This window comes from Hemibagrus wyckioides, linkage group LG27 (assembly GCF_019097595.1).
Source record: "Hemibagrus wyckioides isolate EC202008001 linkage group LG27, SWU_Hwy_1.0, whole genome shotgun sequence".
NCBI lineage: Eukaryota > Metazoa > Chordata > Actinopteri > Siluriformes > Bagridae > Hemibagrus > Hemibagrus wyckioides.
The window spans coordinates 9,909,602-9,929,035 of NC_080736.1; the positions used below are offsets into that span (position 1 = coordinate 9,909,602).

The following is a 19,434-nucleotide window of genomic DNA, read 5'->3' on the forward strand; positions in this document are numbered from 1 at the left end:
GGGGTTGAATCTGCAACCTTCTGACCAGTAGCCCAGAGCTTTAATTGTTGAGACACTGCTGCCCATATTGATTAGTCTTGTCTAGTTTATGACAGTCGGCTGATTTTCCTCCCTAACCTTTCTGAGTACTGCATATCTCTTGGTGTGTCTGGTACAGTATGCTTTCACTGAAGTTCACTGCATTGTTGCCTTGCTGCTACCAGCTCTTGCATTTGGCCCATGCATCCTGACATTTTCCCCATTTCAGATGAGATGCACATCCCATATTACAATTACCATTATCCTGCAATTAGCACAAGACTGTGTAAATGCATGTCTAAGATAAGTGCCAAGCAAATCTGGGCATCTTGTTAATGGTTTGTTATTAGTATTAAGAAAAAACTATATAGAAATCTAGAAGGAATCCACTATGGTGGTCAGAAAAGTAAGGAAGTAGAACCTGATTTCTGATGTCAAGCAACACAAACAATAGACGTATGTTGCATTCTCAAAACATATTATAAAGCTTTTTATGGTCCTCAGTGGTAATAGTGCATGCATGTTGTGTGTGACAGAGCCTCTCAGCTAGGACAAGGCTTCTTTAGTTAGCTGAAGTGCCTGAATGTGAATGTGCGTGATGGTACAAGGCAGAGACGGCCCATCCAGATGGCAGTGCAGGGATTGCCAGTCGTGCCAGTCCTTTCACTGGCTCAGTTCCCATGTCTCTTTCTGGTGGCTGTATCTAGTACCTGAATTTTTGTGTTGACTGCACTGTAGCTAAAGGAAATATTGCCCTGAATGTTAGTGCTCTGATTTACTTCTTTACTTGATTTGTAAAGAAACTCATTCTAGTTGATTTGGGCTAAGTTTGTGAAGGCTGAGAACTAAAAGAGCACAAAGGTTTCTGAACGCATCACAAACACAGCACAGATGAGCCAGACTGCTTGGGTGAAGTCTAGACTTTGATGTAGTGCTAAGAAACTTTACAAGCCATGAAGTGTAGTTTCTCATTATTTTCATGTGATCAACACAGCACACAAAAAAAGAATTCTTCACACAGGCTGTTTCAGATGTTGCAGGTTTCCCAGGTTCCTGTGTTATATGGAGTGTCTGAAAACCTTTAAAGCAGAAGGGAAACCTATTAACTTCCTAACTATGGTATGCCTGTATTACGCAGTATACTCATTGTTTCACTGGAACGTTTGTGTATAATGACCTTTACTGATAAAATCAGTCACAACAGAGCTTTATTAGAAAGTTACCATTTGTTCTGTTAGTTCTTTTACAGTTAAATGTCAAATTTGATTGCTTAAATAAAATATGATTTATTGACTTAAAATGTATGTATTTAAATAGATTTTGCTTAGTCAAATGGACTAAAATAAATCAGCATGACCTGTAAAGATGGTATAAGATTTAAGAAACATTTTTGCAAAATAAAGAAAGTAAATGATGAAAACGAACAATGCTCATGATTCTCAGGCCTGATACTTTGATCATTTTTTTTAATCAAGACACAATGTGTATTTTACTAAATTAATAAATCATGGTGGCTACATTTTCCTAGTAGATTTTTTTCTTCATTTTGAGCAAAACATACCATATTAGGCTGCCAAGAGCACAGTATGCCCTCCTATGTTAAAAGGTGTACTTTAGGCTAGGAACATTGGGGACATTTATCTACAACTTTATGTCTCCATCACCTTCTGAATGAAATAATACATATAATCTAATATTTAATATAATGCTTTCAGAGTAAGAAGACTGACTGGGAATAAACTATTTTGGGGCATAAGTGTAACTGAATTCTGATTCTAAATTTTGATCTTGAAGAAACATTAGATTTGCTAGCATTAGTTTGCTGGACAAAGGCAGGAAATCCTGAGTAATTTGTTTTCAGCATGTAAAAGTAATTAGACTTATATAAAGTATAGTCAGATTTAACCCCATAAACTCTCTGGACTTGATAGCAGGTCCATGCATTACTTCCTCACTCATGTGATGACCTTTTCCTATTAGATATTAGTTCTTAATTAATTTAGTTTCAAAATATATGTTATATGATTGTTTCAGGTGACTAGCCTATGACCTTTATGGTTTAAATCGTTATAACTTTACATTTATGTATATATTATCACATTGGTCTCTGTTGGTTATAGGCTTTGCTATTTTAATAAATGTTGCTATTTCTTCTTTGTAGCTCATAGATTCCAGTAGCATGTAGATCACCAATTTTCAGGCCAGGATGGAAACTAACATCTAGCTGGGAAGTCATTTAACTAGTTGTAGAGCCAAAGGAGTTAGCAAGAGAGAGAAAGAGTATAAGAGAGTGAGAGAGAGAGAGAGAGTACTAGCCGTTAGGCCTCAGCTCCCCAAGCGCAGTTCTATTTATAGTAGATGCTGTAAGATACATGCCCACAGGTCAACATTTTCCCTCCATTTTCCCATAAACATGAACCAGTTGAAAAGGTAGGCAGGCCTCTGAAATGAAAAGCTCAGCCATTCCAAAACTTGGTCTTGGTAAAAAAAAAAATCATGCTACCCTAACCAGGAAACCAAGCAGTCTTTCAAGAACACACAGGCACTGATGAGTATAGTGGAACAACAATATAAATAAAATTTGGGGACAACTTACTTATAAACACAGTGCAGAAATCTGTACTCTCTAGTCAGATTCCTGACTTTCTGTACATGGAATAGCTATAGTAAACTATAACTTGGAAAATAACTAGGAAATAGGAAAAAGAAAACGCAAGGATAGGGCAACAGCAGATCCACCTTTCTGACCAGTCCCTTTCAGCAGTCCCTTTCTTATAGTTCCTGCTAGGAAAAATGGCTCTTTCTGTCCAATCTGTATGACCATGTTTTGTCTTGTCAATTGATGGGCAACAGAATGCAATCAGTTTCTTATATTGTCTTCTCTTAATAGTATTTGTGCCTCTAAACAGTATTGTTTTCATGCTACCAGTGTTCACTGTCTAGCTGAGAATGTCGTGACATTGTTTAATCAAAGACATACGATCAAATATAATTGTTATGTGCAATGTAACTGTGAAGCACAGTCATCTTGTTGGTGGTTTTGTTGCAGAGTTTTGATCTCAGTGTCGACTTGAAATTTATAGGGTGTATTAAGATATAGTTTTTAACATGCATGTATTTAACCCATAACACATAGAGAGGTTTGCCCCATAGTATATAGAGGGAATGTAGATATGTACCACAAAGTGCATATCCACCCAGTAGTATATAGAGATGTTTATTCCCTCTGTATAGGTAGGAATTACACAATATTAAATATAATATAGGAGATTAATAACGTAGTATACAGGCAGTATAGAATTTACCCAGCAGTGTTTGCCTCGGAGTGTTTAAGACACGTGTTCATATGAAATGTATGGTGCATGATAGCAGCAAAACATTCTGATATGTTGATGTATTATGTATACTTTTTAGCAATTTTAAAGCCTGACTTTGCACTTTTTTTGTTTTCTCTGTTTCTATTTCTCATACTCTTTCTGGTCTAAAGCAAATGGTGAAGCATGCAATAGGAGCAGCAGTAGAGATGCAAAACCACAGCCTTTCATTTTCCACTTTCCCATTGCTTTTGCTGCCTCAAAGACAGATGAACCCAGGGACCTGTATTCTGAAAAGCAGATAGTTTCCACATGTAACCACAGTTTTTTTCAGCAGCATGGCCGACTGCAGGGCGTCTGAGGTTCAAAGACAACAGCGTAGTGTCCTCTAGTCTTTAGTGCAGACTTCTCTTGCCCTTTGTATAAGGGCCTGTGTCGTCAAGCGGTTCTCACTCTGTTCTTAAAAACATCCGCACTGGCCTTGTTAATGGCTTCCAGTGCAAAGTGCTGGTGATGCAAGTCACAGATCTGACCTTTCCTGGGGGTAGGGAGGAAGCTAAATGTTTGTGCACACAGCATGGGCCACAGATGCTCTCTAAGGATTTGTTTGCCAAGACAAATCTGCCCTAATTGATTGCACCAAAATCTGTAAAACACTATTGCTTTCTATCATTGCACAAACCTTGTATGTTACTACATGAGAGTATAGACACTTAGATTTAGAAACTCTTCAGTTTGTTCTTGTCTCAGATAACACATTCCTTAGAAGTCATGATGATGAGTGATGGTGCCCACTGAACATGCTGTAATTGGGGAAATCCAAGAATCCTTGTCAGAGGTCCAAGCAAGGGTCTTGCTCTTAACAGAGTAGATGCGTAATAAGACTTCACAACAAGAGATAATAACAAAGTGGCATATAAAGATAATTAATCAAAGGCTTAACAGAAAACAGCTGAACACATTATATTAAGAAACAAATAACAGGAATGGGTGCAGAAACAAGACTAGAACAGAAACAAAATCACATGAAGTAAACGCAAAACAAATCAGCCACAGGAGCAGCATTCGTCAATGCTCTGGTAAAAACCCTTGCATGCTGAGAGGGGGAATTTGTGACACAAATGCATTACATTTAGGTCTTTTTAAACCCTATAACTACATGCCTTGTACAGAATACATTAGAAGACCAGACATACCAGAAACTGCAAATTTCCAACATTCAGTCATATTTAATTTGTGTATATTGAGGAGGGATCTGAACCTGAAGCATTGTGGTTATGAATGCAAGACACATTACTACAGTGATACAACCACAACTTCTCTGGCTGCTTCGAGAAGTTTTTTTTTTAGGATTGGTGAGTGGACTGGCCAAGAAGGCAGTGTTCATAACTATCCGACTAACTGAATGTGCACACGCATGAGCTGTAGATGTCATTTTGGTGCGATATGATAGGATAAATGCTATTTCCTTTAAAGTCAACAGCTCAATATTCTCTTGCCTCCACTAACAGGAACTACTGCTCCAGCTAATTACTCCGTTATAAACTACATGGATATACAGATGGATCATGTAATGTTTTTCCCAATATTTGCAAGGTAGTTCGAAGGATAAACCTTTGCAATTAGGTAAGCAGCATATGTGGTTGCAGAAGGCTAAAATTTTCATTCTTATTCGCTTCAAAAAACCATGGCTTGCTGAGACTAAAAGCTTTTTCAGAGTTTTAACAGTAGCTCCTGTATTTATTCAAAACCTAAAGAAGCATTCAGTGGTTAAAACCTCAAGTTAGGACAGCTTATTTTAAACTTATCCTCACATCAGTGAACTTCTAATTCTTAGAAAAAGAGTAATGTAAATCAGTCATTTTCCTTTAAATGTTAATCCTTTTCCTAGTGAATCCAATAACCACAGAAATGTAACAAGGCAGCATGCTGTCACTCAAGCCTTATTTAAGCATTCTGTCAGACTGATTCAGAAATTATACCATCCCCAGGCATTCATGTAGAGTTTGATATGGTTGGGATTAAAGCTTTCTTTGAATGTATTCCAGTATCATGGAATCCTCTTTGCCAGGTTTGGAATGACATCCTTTATAGTTATAATCCACTGCTTCTCGTAAAATAGTTTGATCCAGATGCTGAATGTTCTTCGGAAATAGTGCCAGATTGAATGCTTTTTATCTTCAGCACAGACTTGGAAGCTTTAGCTCGTATGTAGGGACAGTATAAATTAAAGAGACTGCTCAAAAGATCTGTAATCAGTTGAGTTTCTTTAAATTTAGGTACAAAATGAATGAGGAATGAGATCCTGAAATATAAAAGAATGGAATCCTGAATCGTATGCTAGGACGATGCCTCCACCAGTCCTAATCCTACAAATCTAGTCTTAAATATTTTTAAGTATTGCCATAGCAGTGTTTTGGTGGTACAGCAGGTAGATTGTCTTCTGAAAACTCCATGTTTCGATCCTGAGCTTGGGTTACAGTTTGAAGTCTCTCTGCAAAGGTTTCCTTCTGGTTCTCCAGTTTCCTCGGTGACTGTGTGTGTGTGTGTGCATGCGTGTGTGTGAGTGCATAGTGGCTTAGATGAGACTGACATCCCATCAGTGATGTATTTCCACCTCACGCCAAGTGGTCTAAGGATCCGTGATGATTTAATCAATCTAAAACTTGTAATGAAAATGAATGATTTTAAATGAACAGAATCTATGAATGAGTCCGTCTGATTCATTCATAACACGCTCACATCACACACTCCTGTTGAAACACGGACGTAACTGGCTGTGCCAGTGGGACCAGATCCAGCGAGGATGGAAGGATACAAAGGAGAGGGTTCTGCACATGGTGTCATTTACAGCACTCACAAAAGGCACCAGACTGTTTCATGTGAACCCTTGGCCTTTTTATCCTCCCCATCTGTTCTATGTTGAATGAACAATATGTAATTGTGCCGTTTAAGTGTGTGGCTGCATGGAAAATGTAAATTTTCTAGCGTTACAACCTGGAGTTGAAGTGGATTCATTGGGATATTTACCTGTATATATAAAGGTGCAAAATACTATCTTTTTTTTAACAGAAGTGCCTAAATAGTCACCCCTCTCTGTCAGTACTTGGTAGAACCACTTGAAGGTAGAACTATTGGCTGCAACTGAAGTTCTAAATCCTCTGCTGTATGTCAGCTTTGCACATCTAAATCCTGATAATTTTAGCAAAAACTGCTGAGGATTTGTCAGAATCCATTAGTAAACAACAGTTATCAAGCCTCGCCACATATTCTCAGTTGAATTTCAGTATCGGTTTCTGAGGATTTTCTTTTATACTTTCTATATTGATCTGTTCACAGGTTTCTAGGAGTAGCAAAAAGGAGAGAAAGCACTTAGCGAAAGGGAAAAGAAATGAAAGTTATGCGGAATTCTCAAACAGTTGCTTTGGTAAAATGACAGCAGCATGCAGTTGTGTGTGAGGTTACAGCCCCCTGAGAGGGTCACACTGACAGCAGGGTCTGTGCTGTAACAACTGACATATGGCAAGATCTGCTTGTAAGCACACTTGACAGAAACAACTGTCAACTGTGCAAGTGTTATGTTATAGGTGTAGAGTATATTATAGGTGTAGTAAAGCAGACCATATAACTCATCAGGAGACAAGCTACAGAATACACAGTTGGCAATTTTTGAGCGAGAAAAAAAAAAAAATTTTAATATTCGTGCAAGTTCTTACATAAAACAAGCTCTTAATTAAATAATAGCTCAAAGGAAGGTTCCCCAGACTGTAAACAGGATAAAAACAAATAATATGAACCTCCAAAAGATCTCTCTATTTGCCTGTAAGCCATGGTGTCTGCCTGTTAAAAGAAAGAAAATTACTCCCATTCTTACACAGATCTTCAGTTGTTCTACATTTTATTTTTGTTCCTGTAAGCAGTGCTCTACTCATAAATATAGAACATCTCTTCTGATTATATACAGCAACGAAACTGTATATAAATTTCAAGTATCCACTGTCTGATATTTTTTCTTGTCTTTATTTCACAGTGCTGTTCAATTCCCACAGATAATTCTGACCTTTTTCTGATATTAAAACTCACTCACATCCTCATTATTGACACGGTGACAATCTTATTTTCTTATAATATTTCTTATTTCTTACTGTATGTTTACACTGAACCAAATGCAAGAATATTAAGTCAATTTCTAGATATATTTTAGTATTTTTAAGCTTAAAATTTTTTTGTTCTACTGGCAGAATTTAATAGAAAAGCTGAATTTCTTCCAACAGAGTAAGAAAATTTAAAAAATAGTGAATAAAAGGCTAGAAATAGGATTAATAATATTATATTTGTTTTAGTTTAGTCTTATAATAACAAGTAATATACAAAGTAGACATGATTTTGACTATCACTTGTTTATATGCCATTTTTTGCTGTTTATGCTTCTTTATTATTTATGAAAGGAGTCCCCAGTGTCAATGCTTTGTAATGTTCAACAGAAGAGTCCTCAGCACTGAAGACTTTGTGTGTTCTGCTTTCTTGGATGCGATGTTTTTGTCTTATTATCTTCAAGAGAGAGGAAAAACGAGAGGCTGTGACGAGATTGATTGATTATAACTGCTGTAATATGAGTGACAACAGATGTTTTACAGATGTTCCAAAACATTCGAATGCAACTATGTACGATGTTTTTATTCAATAATACATTTTGGTTGTAATTGCTTATGGTGGTTTAAGAGAAATGAAAACATTTTCTGTAAACAGGAACTATATTTCGCATTGGACTGCATCACAGCAGGCCATCACTGATTATTTACCTTTAACAGCATGTCTCGTCATGTGTTATTCCTTGCGTGCTGTCAGTTAACATTTAAACGTTGTGTGATGAGTAAACTGAAGACTCCAGAGAAGAGATAGCTGTGTCTGTCAGTGCAGAAGGCAGACAGGGCTCAGTTTCTCCGTGGTTGCTTAGTGTAAGAGTGCGTCATGCCCAGTGTGGGCGCTGGATTCTATTTCTGTGTTTGTGTTTGTGTATGTGCTGCAGATGTCTGTGGCCCAGAGGAAAGGGGACAGAGTCAGCACACTCACAGCTGAAGCTTGGCACGAGCTCTTGTTAGCTCCAGGGCCTGAAGTTCCCATGAGGCTAATATTTCTCAGACTGAAAAGAGGCAGCCTTCAAATTTCCAAAACAGACCTCATAATATCATGAACGTTTTTGTCATATAATGTCCTCTAGAACACACCTCGGATTAACTTCTCAGGGCTCCTTGGATACGTGTGTAAGTTCTCCACAAACCTTTTACCAGTAAATTGGTGTGGATAATGCCATTACAGATATAGCACCTTTTGAAATATGCTACTTTTCTAAAAAAAAAAAATGCATTTAAAAAGAAATGCAAATGAGACTGAATTTATTTTATTTATATATATATGCATATATATATATATATATATATATATATATATATATATATATATATATATATATATATATATATAATTATTTTATATATATTTTATTTTTTTATATTTATATGGATTTGATAAACTACGAAATGCTAAGACTCCTCTTATAAAATCCTTAAAAATAAGTCTTCCCTAATGTGCTAGATGGTGTTTAACTCTAGCTAATTGTTCAGTAAATAATCTTATTACAATCATACATAATATTCAGTAACAATTAACATTTAAAACTAACAGAAACAGGCTTCTTTTTGTTAGGAATTTTTCGTTCTGAGTTTGAGTCGCATGCAGAAGTGCTGTGCTTCGGCATCTTTGACTGTAAAGGCAAGTGAAGCTGAGCTCCAATACTATAATTTGATTGGAATGCAATGGTGGTGCAGCAGGGAGTGTTGCCATCTCATGGCTCCAGAGTTCCCGGTTCGAATCGGGTTTCTGAGAGCTCTGTCTCTGCGGAGCTACCGTACATATTCCCCTTGTGTTCTCTGGTTTCTTCCTGTTTCCAAAATGCTGTCCGTTTGAACTGGCTACACTAAATTGTGAATTGTGTATTTGTGTATGTGTGTTTGCTGTATCCCACCTTATCCCCAGTGTTTGCTGGAAAGACTCACTGTGTGCCTGAACAGAATGAAGATAAATGGATGCATGTAAATTATAGCATGACATGAAGTAATGATAATGATGCAGAACGGGTCAAAATTGTGAAATGTTTTCTTCATTTGGGGCAAGATTTATAGTTTATTGTTGTGTAAAGAGAAACTGGAATACAAAGGGACTGTCTAATTAACAGTAATATTCTTTTCTTAAGCTTAATCTAAAAAATATAGATAGATTTTATACAAAAACTCATAAACTAAACTAGACTCTTAATTTGGACTCTAAACTCTAAATTCAGGCTCTCAATTCAAATAAAGCTTGCTTTCATCTCAAGGAACCTGCTTCAAAGCTAAACACATGGAGACGAAGCCGCTCCTGCTGCGTTTATACATCACATATAAATTGTTATGAGATTGAACACTTTGCGTTTACACTTTACTACGTACTCTAGATAATTCACTTTATTTGGATAAGAGCTCTTGCAGTGTACACTTTCCCTGTCATCTCAGGAAGATGAAGTACATATAATTTCGTGTGTGTCCTCACCAGCTTTTTGAACATTTGACCTACAAGTAATTTTTATGTTCTGTGTATTCAGATATTGACATGAAGAAGGATATAGAGGTTCTGATAGCAGAGGAACGTGCACAGATCATCTCTAAATATGCTAAGGTAAGAAACTGTGTTCACATCAATTAAGGTTATTAATAGATATGTAATATTTTGTTTCAAATATTTTTTATTTAACGTATACTTGCAGGAGGAGGAGCTCATTGATTTTTGATCGTTTTAATAAAAAACGTCGCTCATGGAGAGAACCTGTGGTCAAAGCAGCTGAAGTTCATGTAAAGACGTGTGTGTGTGTGTGTGTGTGTGTGTTTGCACTCTATAAATCTGATCAATGACCTGCTGTTGCTTTATTTGTACAAAGAGATTTGTGAGAGTGAAATCTGTATACAAAGATGCTTTAGCCTAATGCTGTGGCTGTAGCTTTGTGTTGCTGCTCTCAAAATGCTCACAAAATGCCCATCCAAACCCGTTATAACCTCATCAGTAATGTGCTAAAGTGTGCACTGCTGGAAATTGTTTCTGCTTGCCTTACAAGTGGGCTTTCATTTTTGATATGGAGCTGTTTCATATAATAATGTGTCTGGATACATGGTATTGTTTCTGGTTACAGCATCCAGGTTACAGTACGCTTCAGAAATCTCCTAGAAGACGACATATTCCTTTAAAGAAATCATTTACTGTTCTAGTGCTGTGCAGTGCAGGTTGCATCTGCTTGGTCAGTATTGGCAAAGCAAATGGTCACCCATGTCCATGTGGGTTTCGTCTAGGTTTCATTCACTTCCCAGAAACATGCCAGCAGGTGGTTTGGCTATGTTAAATTGTCCCTAGGTGTGAATGTGTGTGTCAATAGACTGTCATCCCATCCAACGTGTATACATATCTCAAGCCCAGTGTTCCTGGGATAGGCTCCAAAAACACAGCCACTCTGGCTAGGATGAATGAATGAATTCATCTCCAAGGTCTCCCAATATGTCAGATATAATTTTTTACATTGCCATTTCATGATAGTGTACAGTATTAGCACAATATGTATTTCAAATTTAATTACACAATTATCTCCACCATATTATATTGGCCCATTAAACAAAATTATGGGATTACATTTTTTGAAAACTTAATAGTGTCATCCCACATAGAGAATAGTCAATGGGGTTGGTCAAACGCAAGAGAAAATATTCTGTGTAATAAAATATGCCATTTCTCCCCAAAACATGATTTCATTGCATTTAGTTAATTTACTTTATAAACGCTGTCTAATCCATCTGTCTCTTTTCTGTATTGCTATTCCTACCCATAGTCCCAGGGAACCTAATTTACTAGTTCAATTAATCAGAGTGGGTGTCATCAATTCTCGCAGTATTGATCCAGTTACATTTAAAAATCTCGCAAGGATGTTGGTGCTGACAGGCTGTAAATGTCTGTAAGAGTTAAATTAACTTGATTAACTCCTAGCATAGTAGGTAATGATGAGGGTAAGAGGTTTGATTTTATTCTAAGGGCTTTGAATTTACCGTTAAGTATTTTGTATAGCAGTTGGATATAAAAATCAGTGATACCTTGAAGCAAGATAGCAAGGGTTTACTTTTTAAAAGAGGAAACTCTGATAATATATGTGCTTAATGAGGACAGGGTGGTAAAACTGGTGGCTGGCAAAGTTTAACAGTTTATTTCTGTTTAATATCTCGTTACCTCATCCTCAGTTTTTAGATAATGTTTTTCAATATTCTGTAGTAAATATATAGTTTGGTAAGTTTTCTTATTGGATTTGTTGGATTAGTCTGTGTGTATCACAATCTGTATATTTACTAGTTAGCTCTTTGTAAAGGATTTAGACTGGTGACTAGGCAGTAGGAAATAGTCCACCAATGTGCACAGGGCATTCTTCGGGATTGATTGGCCCGTGACATGATCGTGGCTTTGGCAGTATCACTGCTTTTATTGTGTAATTGGAAATTGGGAACTGTCTGGTCTTTGGGCTATAGTTCTGTCAAATGGTCTTCCCGTTCCTGTCCTCAGCAGCAGGGCAGACATCCATTTCTGTCCCCATCAGCCCCTAAAATTGATCCACACTGACCAGAAAAGCTTTTAAAGCTCAGTGTTAATGAACATATTGGATGAGGTGAAGGATACTGTGTGAACTTTGGGCATGCTGTGGTTCTGTCATCCTGAATATCATTATGGAAAATAATGATCATTTTTATTCTAGTCATTATTGTGCCTTGATTCAGATTCTCATGTTTAACTGCTTGTCATGCCGCTGCTGCCCAAACATGAGGATGTTTCTCACCATGTGTACTGGTTTGTTCCAGAAGAAACATTCCCATTTATTTTCTCCATTGACTTTCCAGTAAATTCTTCAGTAAGAGTTTAAAGCATCAAACCAAACCAAACTGCTGTGAGATGACTCATGGCCTCATTATTTCAAACCAAAAAGCAATTTAAAAAGACAGGGGTACATGACTGTGTACTTAATGCCTTTTACAAATGCCTTGTGAATGATGCTGTTCAATTGCTTTTTCTTCCTCTTTCCACCAACATTGTTATATTTGTTTGCCAGACATCTTAGAATATCACAGTATTCCTACCTGCTATGCAGTGCCATGTTCATAAGGGATTGTTTCAGCAGAAGTAGTGGCCCACAATCCCACAATGCAAGATGCTGTGACATTGATTCAAATGCCACATATTTGCTTGCTTACAGTCACCAGTCATTTTCTCCAAACATAAAGCTAAGTGAACACAACAGAAAAAAATGTTTGCCCTATTAACAACCGCAAGTATGAATCTCACTGCCAGCAAAATTGTTCAGGCTTTCATGCTGGGAGTGATGACAACCTCTCTCCCCCAATCAATCACCACCACATTAGCTAGTCATGGGCATCTCATAGCTCCTGCATGCAGAAGGAAGTGGATGGTGTTTTTCTGTAAGCATGTTACACCACCATGAAAAGACGTGGTTGTCTGGCTTCATGTGTCACAGGATGCAACGATATGACCGTGATATCTGTCCAGTGATAGGGAGAGTTTGCTGGTGGTGGTGCTGGGGACTGACCAAGATAAAATGTGATAAGATAAAAATAAAAAGTGAGAAAAAAAATAAAGCCGAATGAATTTGTCTCTCATAATGTTAATATGGGAAAACATATAAACACTACAAGGCCATACTGATACTGTGCCAGTCTGATGCATGTGTTTTTCCTGCTCTAACTCACCCGAGGCAGCTCACGACAGGGTCAGTTATCACCTGACAAATAGCTTCTATCTTAAGCAGGTGTTTCGCTCAGAGGCTAAATTGACATAACATATTTTTTGCTATGGTATGGTGTATGGTATGGTATGAATTTGCAGTATTTTACTTGGCTGTGGTATTGTGTGATATAGCTAACACTGTCAACATTCCAGTTTCTTGACCTTTGACACCATTATGACTTATACATGTGTGTTTCAGGGCAGGGAGGAGGGTGTTGAGATCGACCCTTGGGAAGATGCAGACTACAGCATTTTCAAGGTCACAGATCGCTTCGGCTTCCTGCAGTAAGTCACCAAGTCAGCACTAAAAGACTTTTTTTTATTGTAACTGCTCCCGGATGAGCCGTAGAATTTATCACAGCATAATGTTATCACTCCTGCTCTAACACCGTTAAAAAAATTGAGGCCATCTTAAATGTATTTTTTTGTGGCTTGTGTTGCATTTTGACAAAAATGAGTTTTCAAACTGCAAAAAAAAAAAAAAACCCACACACAGCTTAACATTTTAAAATGTATTATTATTATTATTATTATTATTATTAATTTTTTTTTAAAGATTATAGTTGTAAAATTTTTTATATTAGAATTGTAATACAGACCATTATTCTAAATGACAGTCTTGAGCATTAAGCATTCATTTCACTAAATTTCCTGTAACAACCTTTAGGAGAAATATGAGTAAAATGATATGTAAGGAATAAGGAACATGTTATAATAGAACAATAATCAATGACGGGGTGGTGTGATGTTCTTGACACAAAGTAGAGTTACTGTTAAAGCCTGAAGTTGATTATTTCCCGATATAAGCATGTCCTGAAAGGTTTTATTCCTCTTGTATTCGTCAAATGTTAATTAATCGTCTTCTAACAGAAAGATTCACCATTATAACACGTCTTTGTTAAAATAACATTCCGTTTCTTTTGGTTTATTATTAGGATGTAAAATATTTGGCGTGCAAGTTCCTGCGAATGAGCTGCTATTATAGAAATATTTAACATATTAAAATGAGTACATAATTATAAATGTGTGATTTGAGAGCTACTATTATAGAAAAATAATCAACAGCTTTTTATCAGTCAGATTCAGGAATTTGACAGTGCTGTGGTCTTAGATGTAATAATATTCATATTAATAATTACTCTAATTTGCACAGACATCAGATTTAATTTTCTATATAGATCGATGAATGAAAAAAATAAGTAGAAATTCTTTTCTCTTTCAGTGAAGAGGAGCTTCCGACTCCAACTCTTCTTGAAGAAAAGGTAAGAAAGAAATGAATGAAAACCGCCTTGAAGAAATTATTAAGAATTATGAACTGCACAACATGTCCTACCATCATGAAGTGCATGTGCAGACACGTGCAGCCGAGGCCAGGAGGTCAAACATTACTCTGATGATCTTTAGACGTGTGTGTGTGTGTGTGAGTGTGTGTATGTGTTGGTATGATGGCAGAAACAGATGCTTGGTCTGGAGTTATGCTACCATGTGATACATTCCATGCATGCTGGGAGCTGATGTTTCTTCTCAGATCTGTGATTGATATTAATCTAAGACATACAAGTTTGAAGGTTTTAATTGAGTATAAATTATGGAAGAGGATGAATAACTATAAATAACTGTATAAATAACTATATAGAACTATATGTATTTTACCGGAAATAATAATGTTGCAATATTTAATAGCAACTTTTATTCGTAATAAATGTTTTTTTTTTTTTTGCTTAATCATTATTTAATTAGACCTGCATGTTTTTCCTGTTTCCTAGCAAAAAACGCCTACTTTACGCCCACTTCTGCACAAACAATTTATTTCATATCACATTCAAGATATCACCACTGTAATTAGATATTAGATAAATGTCATGTCTATGATTAAATGTGGTGAAAGTTTACAATATGAATGTTTTAATAATACATTATGTTGACCCTTAGCGTTGGTGTTTTCCTTATTTGCACCCTGTATTCTTACCCTCACAGCAAAAGCAGATAGAAGTTGAACGAGTAGAGAAATGGTTGAAGATGGTCAGAAAATGGGAGAAGTACAAAAACAGCGAGCGGGTGAGATCTAGCTCCTTTATAGCTGAGATTAAAGGTAATGGACAATGAATTATTATTAATGGATCCTGCACATGTCAAGGACCATGGTCTATCCTTTGCACACACTAAACGTATATTTTTATGAAGATAAGCCTTTTTCTCTGCAAGAGTCTACATGACTTCCATACACACTTTGTTTTTCTGCTGTAGATGATGAAGAGGGTGTATAAGGGGATTCCACAACAGCTACGAGGTCAAGCCTGGAGCCTACTACTGGATGTAGAGAAAGTTAAAAAGGAGAACGAAGGGAAATACGAGGTACACACACACATACACTCACATTTGCATATGCACTCTTTAGAGAAGCAGATGGATTATTGTACACTTTGGAGCAGCAGCAGCTGGCAGGCTGATGCTGTCTAAGCTCCGTATTGAGAATTGCATGTCTGCAGTAAGGAGTGCTATATTGAACACTTTACTGTTCAGACCTTAGACTTTCCTACTGTGACTCACGTGCTAAAGACTTACAGTTGGCACAAGGTCTGTGATCTGGGTGGAGATTGCTGAAAGCTAAGTTGCATCACATTTATCCTAGATCCACACATTTGACTTAATTCAGTTTTTATTCTTCCATATTGCCTTAAGCGGTATCAAGTCCAGCACTCTGTCATCAAGTCTGTCTGACCCTTTGTTCTAACGATAGCATTTCAGCCTGAAACACTTATATACATGAACTCATAAATATTGGAACGGCATTAATGGACTATATAGAATAGATATGACATTATGAATGAAATAATCGTATTAAGAAATGTCCAGAGGGAATTGCAGGAGACGGTAACCTTAATAGCAGATCAAACCAAATTTCCATTTCAGATCAAACGTTGATTTTTACGGTAGAGCAATTTTACAGGCATACAGTCAATCAAAATGATAACATCCTTATCTTGATAGCAACCCTTAATATAATCACAGTGTATTCAACAACTATTATTAGATGAATATTTGCCTTACACTATATATATTTTTATGATTCTAACAGTATTTTATTGGCTTTTACTTTTATGATGCATTGTATTAAATTTGACAGCATGAAATAACAATATTCCACATTATTATTCTATTCCTGGTTTGAAACAAAGTGCTTGTCTTCAAGGGCAGTAATATAGACACTTAACTTAAAAACCAACATAAAAAATGAAACAAGACATCTCAATACCTCAATCTAAGAGGCATGTATTGCACAAGGGGAAATGTAAAAATCTGAATAAGCCACCCAGACATTCAGGTCAAGCACCTGTGTGAGGTGAGTCTGAAAACAAAGCACATTGCCAGTATAAATACTGAGGTATCTTTTGAACTTAAGTCTCTGAATATTCCACTAAAAACTGTAGTTGTTTGCTTAGAGTAGAATATAGTGATGTTTTGGGGAGCATGGCTGTTTCAGGAGGATTTGTGTATGATCTAAAAACAGACAGATGGTAGACCAGACACAGCAAAGAAAGAAATGAAAGAAAGAAAACATATTTCCCAGACCATAATAAAGACAGAAATCTGCATCAAATTTAGCAATAATATGGTAAATGTAATTAGAAAAGTACTAGCAATTAAAACATGACTAATATGCAGCTGTGCTCATGTAGCAAATCTATGTTTAAAGCATTATTATCTATACCTGTTCATGCACTTCACATTTGCACAAATGCTACGTATTAGCCATGTAATAACCCATTTGCATAGACGTTAAACATTAAACGTTAAACATTATCCATGAAATACTCCTTTTGTACTCTTATACATGTTACTCCTCTTACACTAAGCCAAATTATTTTTCTTCCATTGTAAAGAAGCCTGTTAGTTGTGAAATAATGAAATAATGCATTGGGTTTTTTTCCCCCACAGAGAATGGTAGAACAAGCCAAGATCTACTCCACAGAAATTAAACAGATTGATCTTGATGTGAACAGGACCTTCCGAAATCATATCATGTTCATGGATCGGTTTGGAGTAAAGTGAGTCCCTCATGCATGAATATTCTGCAGTGAGTCACAGTGTAACAGGAAACATCAAGTTCACAGTTTTCAGATGCCATAAAAGATATTAATGAGTCATTTAAAGAAATAACTACATCCATTTTTTAGTTTCAGCTCTGTTCTCAGCAGCTTTAGTCCTCTTCCAAGTCCTCAATATGATGGGCCTATAACCCTCCCAAAGTTCCCAAACCCTCAGGGATGCATTGTTTTTAAATGCCATAAATAGTTTTTTTTGTTGTTGTTTTTTTTTTTGTTTGTTTGTTTTGCTTTCTAGCTCAGTGTATGTAAGTATTTCAGTCTCATAATTGTAATGTGACATACAGTATCTTGCAAACTGAAGTTAGGGTTAAATCTTAATCTTAAATCCTTTTTTCGATCTCGGGCTTTATGTGAGTAGGAGAACACACCTCTGGACACACCCCTGTGCTAAATGATTAAATAAATGTCAGTTCTCAGCAGTTTTCTGATCAGGTTATTTATACACTGATCCGACATAACATTATGGCCACCTGCTTAATATTGTGTTGGTCCCCCTTTTTGCTGCCAAAACAGCTCTGACCTGTTATGCACTGTGTATTCTGACACCTTTCTATCAGAACTTCTTCAGCAATTTGAGATACAGTAGCTTGTAGGTTGGCTCGGACCACACGGGCCAGCCTTTGCTCCTCATGTGCATCAGTGAGCCTTGGCCGTCCATGACTCTGTTGCTGGTTCACCACTGGTTCTTCCTTGGACCATTTTTGATAGATACTGACCACTGCAGACCGGAAACACCCCACAAGAGCTGCAGTTTTGGAGATGCTCTGGAAACACCCCACAAAAGCTGCAGCTTGGAGATGCAGTTTTGGAGATTCAGTCGTCTAGCCATCACTATTTGCCCCTTGTCAAACTTGCTTGCCCATTTTTTCCTGCTTCTAACACATCAACTTTGAGGACAAAATGTTCACTTGCTGCCTAATATATCCCACCCACTAACAGGTACCATGATGAGGAGATCATCAGTGTCATTCTCTTCACCTGTCAGTGCTCATAATGTTATGAATGTATGAATCAGTGTATATTGATATTGTGAGGTGCACCTTTGTTATTGCGGTGTACATGATGAATATTAATAGATGGTTCACTATTCATTATATAAGTGTTTGAATTCTGTCTTCCACAGCCTGTGTAGTGTACTGCAGATAGGCATTTGGGATTTAGCCTTTCTGTTTCCAGCTCCACTTGGATTGAGGTTAAATAGCTGTCGTGTTTCGACCTCATGAACAGTAAAACCCAGGCACATCACAATTAAAGTAGATGTGTGTTTGGTATTCCTTAGTGAAATGTAACGGCAAGAAAAACAACTTTTCCGATAATTACCAGGTCTCAGGATTCACTTAGTGGAACATTTGCTCAGTTACAATATCTAATATCAAATTTTATCTCTCTCACCCACCTCCATACACTCTATCATCTGCTGTCAAATACACTCTTGGGGACCAAACCCCTTATAAATCTACAGTAATCCAGAGTCTACTCACTCTTTATGCAAAATGTTACTATAATTTGTATGTGTAGCAGGATAGCATTAACATATCCAGGCACTGCATGATAACTAAAGTAAAGCTTCAGATTTCATTCCTATTTTAGGAATTGAGGATTTCAACCAAGTCTCTCTCTCTCTCTCTCTCTCTCTCTCACACACACACACACACACACACACACAGATGACATCACATTGACTCAGATGACATCACATTGGCAGCAACTGGCTAAACAGTGTCTTGTTCCCAAAACAACAAAGAGATATTCATACATGAATACCTTTCACTGCTAATTCATTTAATCTCTTGTACATAGTAAACTTGTTATTATGTAAATTTGTCCTATGTTTGATCCTGAGCTCCGGTTATACTGTCTGTGTGGAATTTTTGTGGATATAAGTCTCAGCACTAATGATCTAAATTAAATGACTACCCAAAGACATTCTGAAGCCACATTTGAATATCGTTTTCTCCATCATTGACTTCCATGCTGCTTCATCCGTCATGTAGCTCTCTGCTCTATGCCCCCAGCAAATTATTAAATAGAGAAAAAATAGATACAGATAGAAAATAATATCAACATTAGCTCAAAAATGGAAAGAGTAGGACCGTAGCGATCACATGCTCGTTGCTGATTGGACATAAGTT

The 19,434-nt window shown here is 36.8% G+C and overlaps 1 protein-coding gene across 1 annotated transcript in view; it reads left to right on the forward strand.

The window, feature by feature from the left end:
• The window catches only part of si:ch211-288d18.1 (USP6 N-terminal-like protein), a 28,576-nt gene that overhangs the window by 2,890 nt on the left and 6,252 nt on the right, over window positions 1-19,434 (forward strand). The window contains exons 2-7 of the mRNA XM_058382160.1: window positions 9,973-10,046; window positions 13,393-13,478; window positions 14,416-14,455; window positions 15,171-15,251; window positions 15,441-15,548; window positions 17,133-17,242. Of these exons, the coding sequence (XP_058238143.1) occupies window positions 9,981-10,046; window positions 13,393-13,478; window positions 14,416-14,455; window positions 15,171-15,251; window positions 15,441-15,548; window positions 17,133-17,242 (491 nt within the window). The 5' untranslated portion in view covers window positions 9,973-9,980. The remainder of the gene's footprint in view (window positions 1-9,972; window positions 10,047-13,392; window positions 13,479-14,415; window positions 14,456-15,170; window positions 15,252-15,440; window positions 15,549-17,132; window positions 17,243-19,434) is intronic.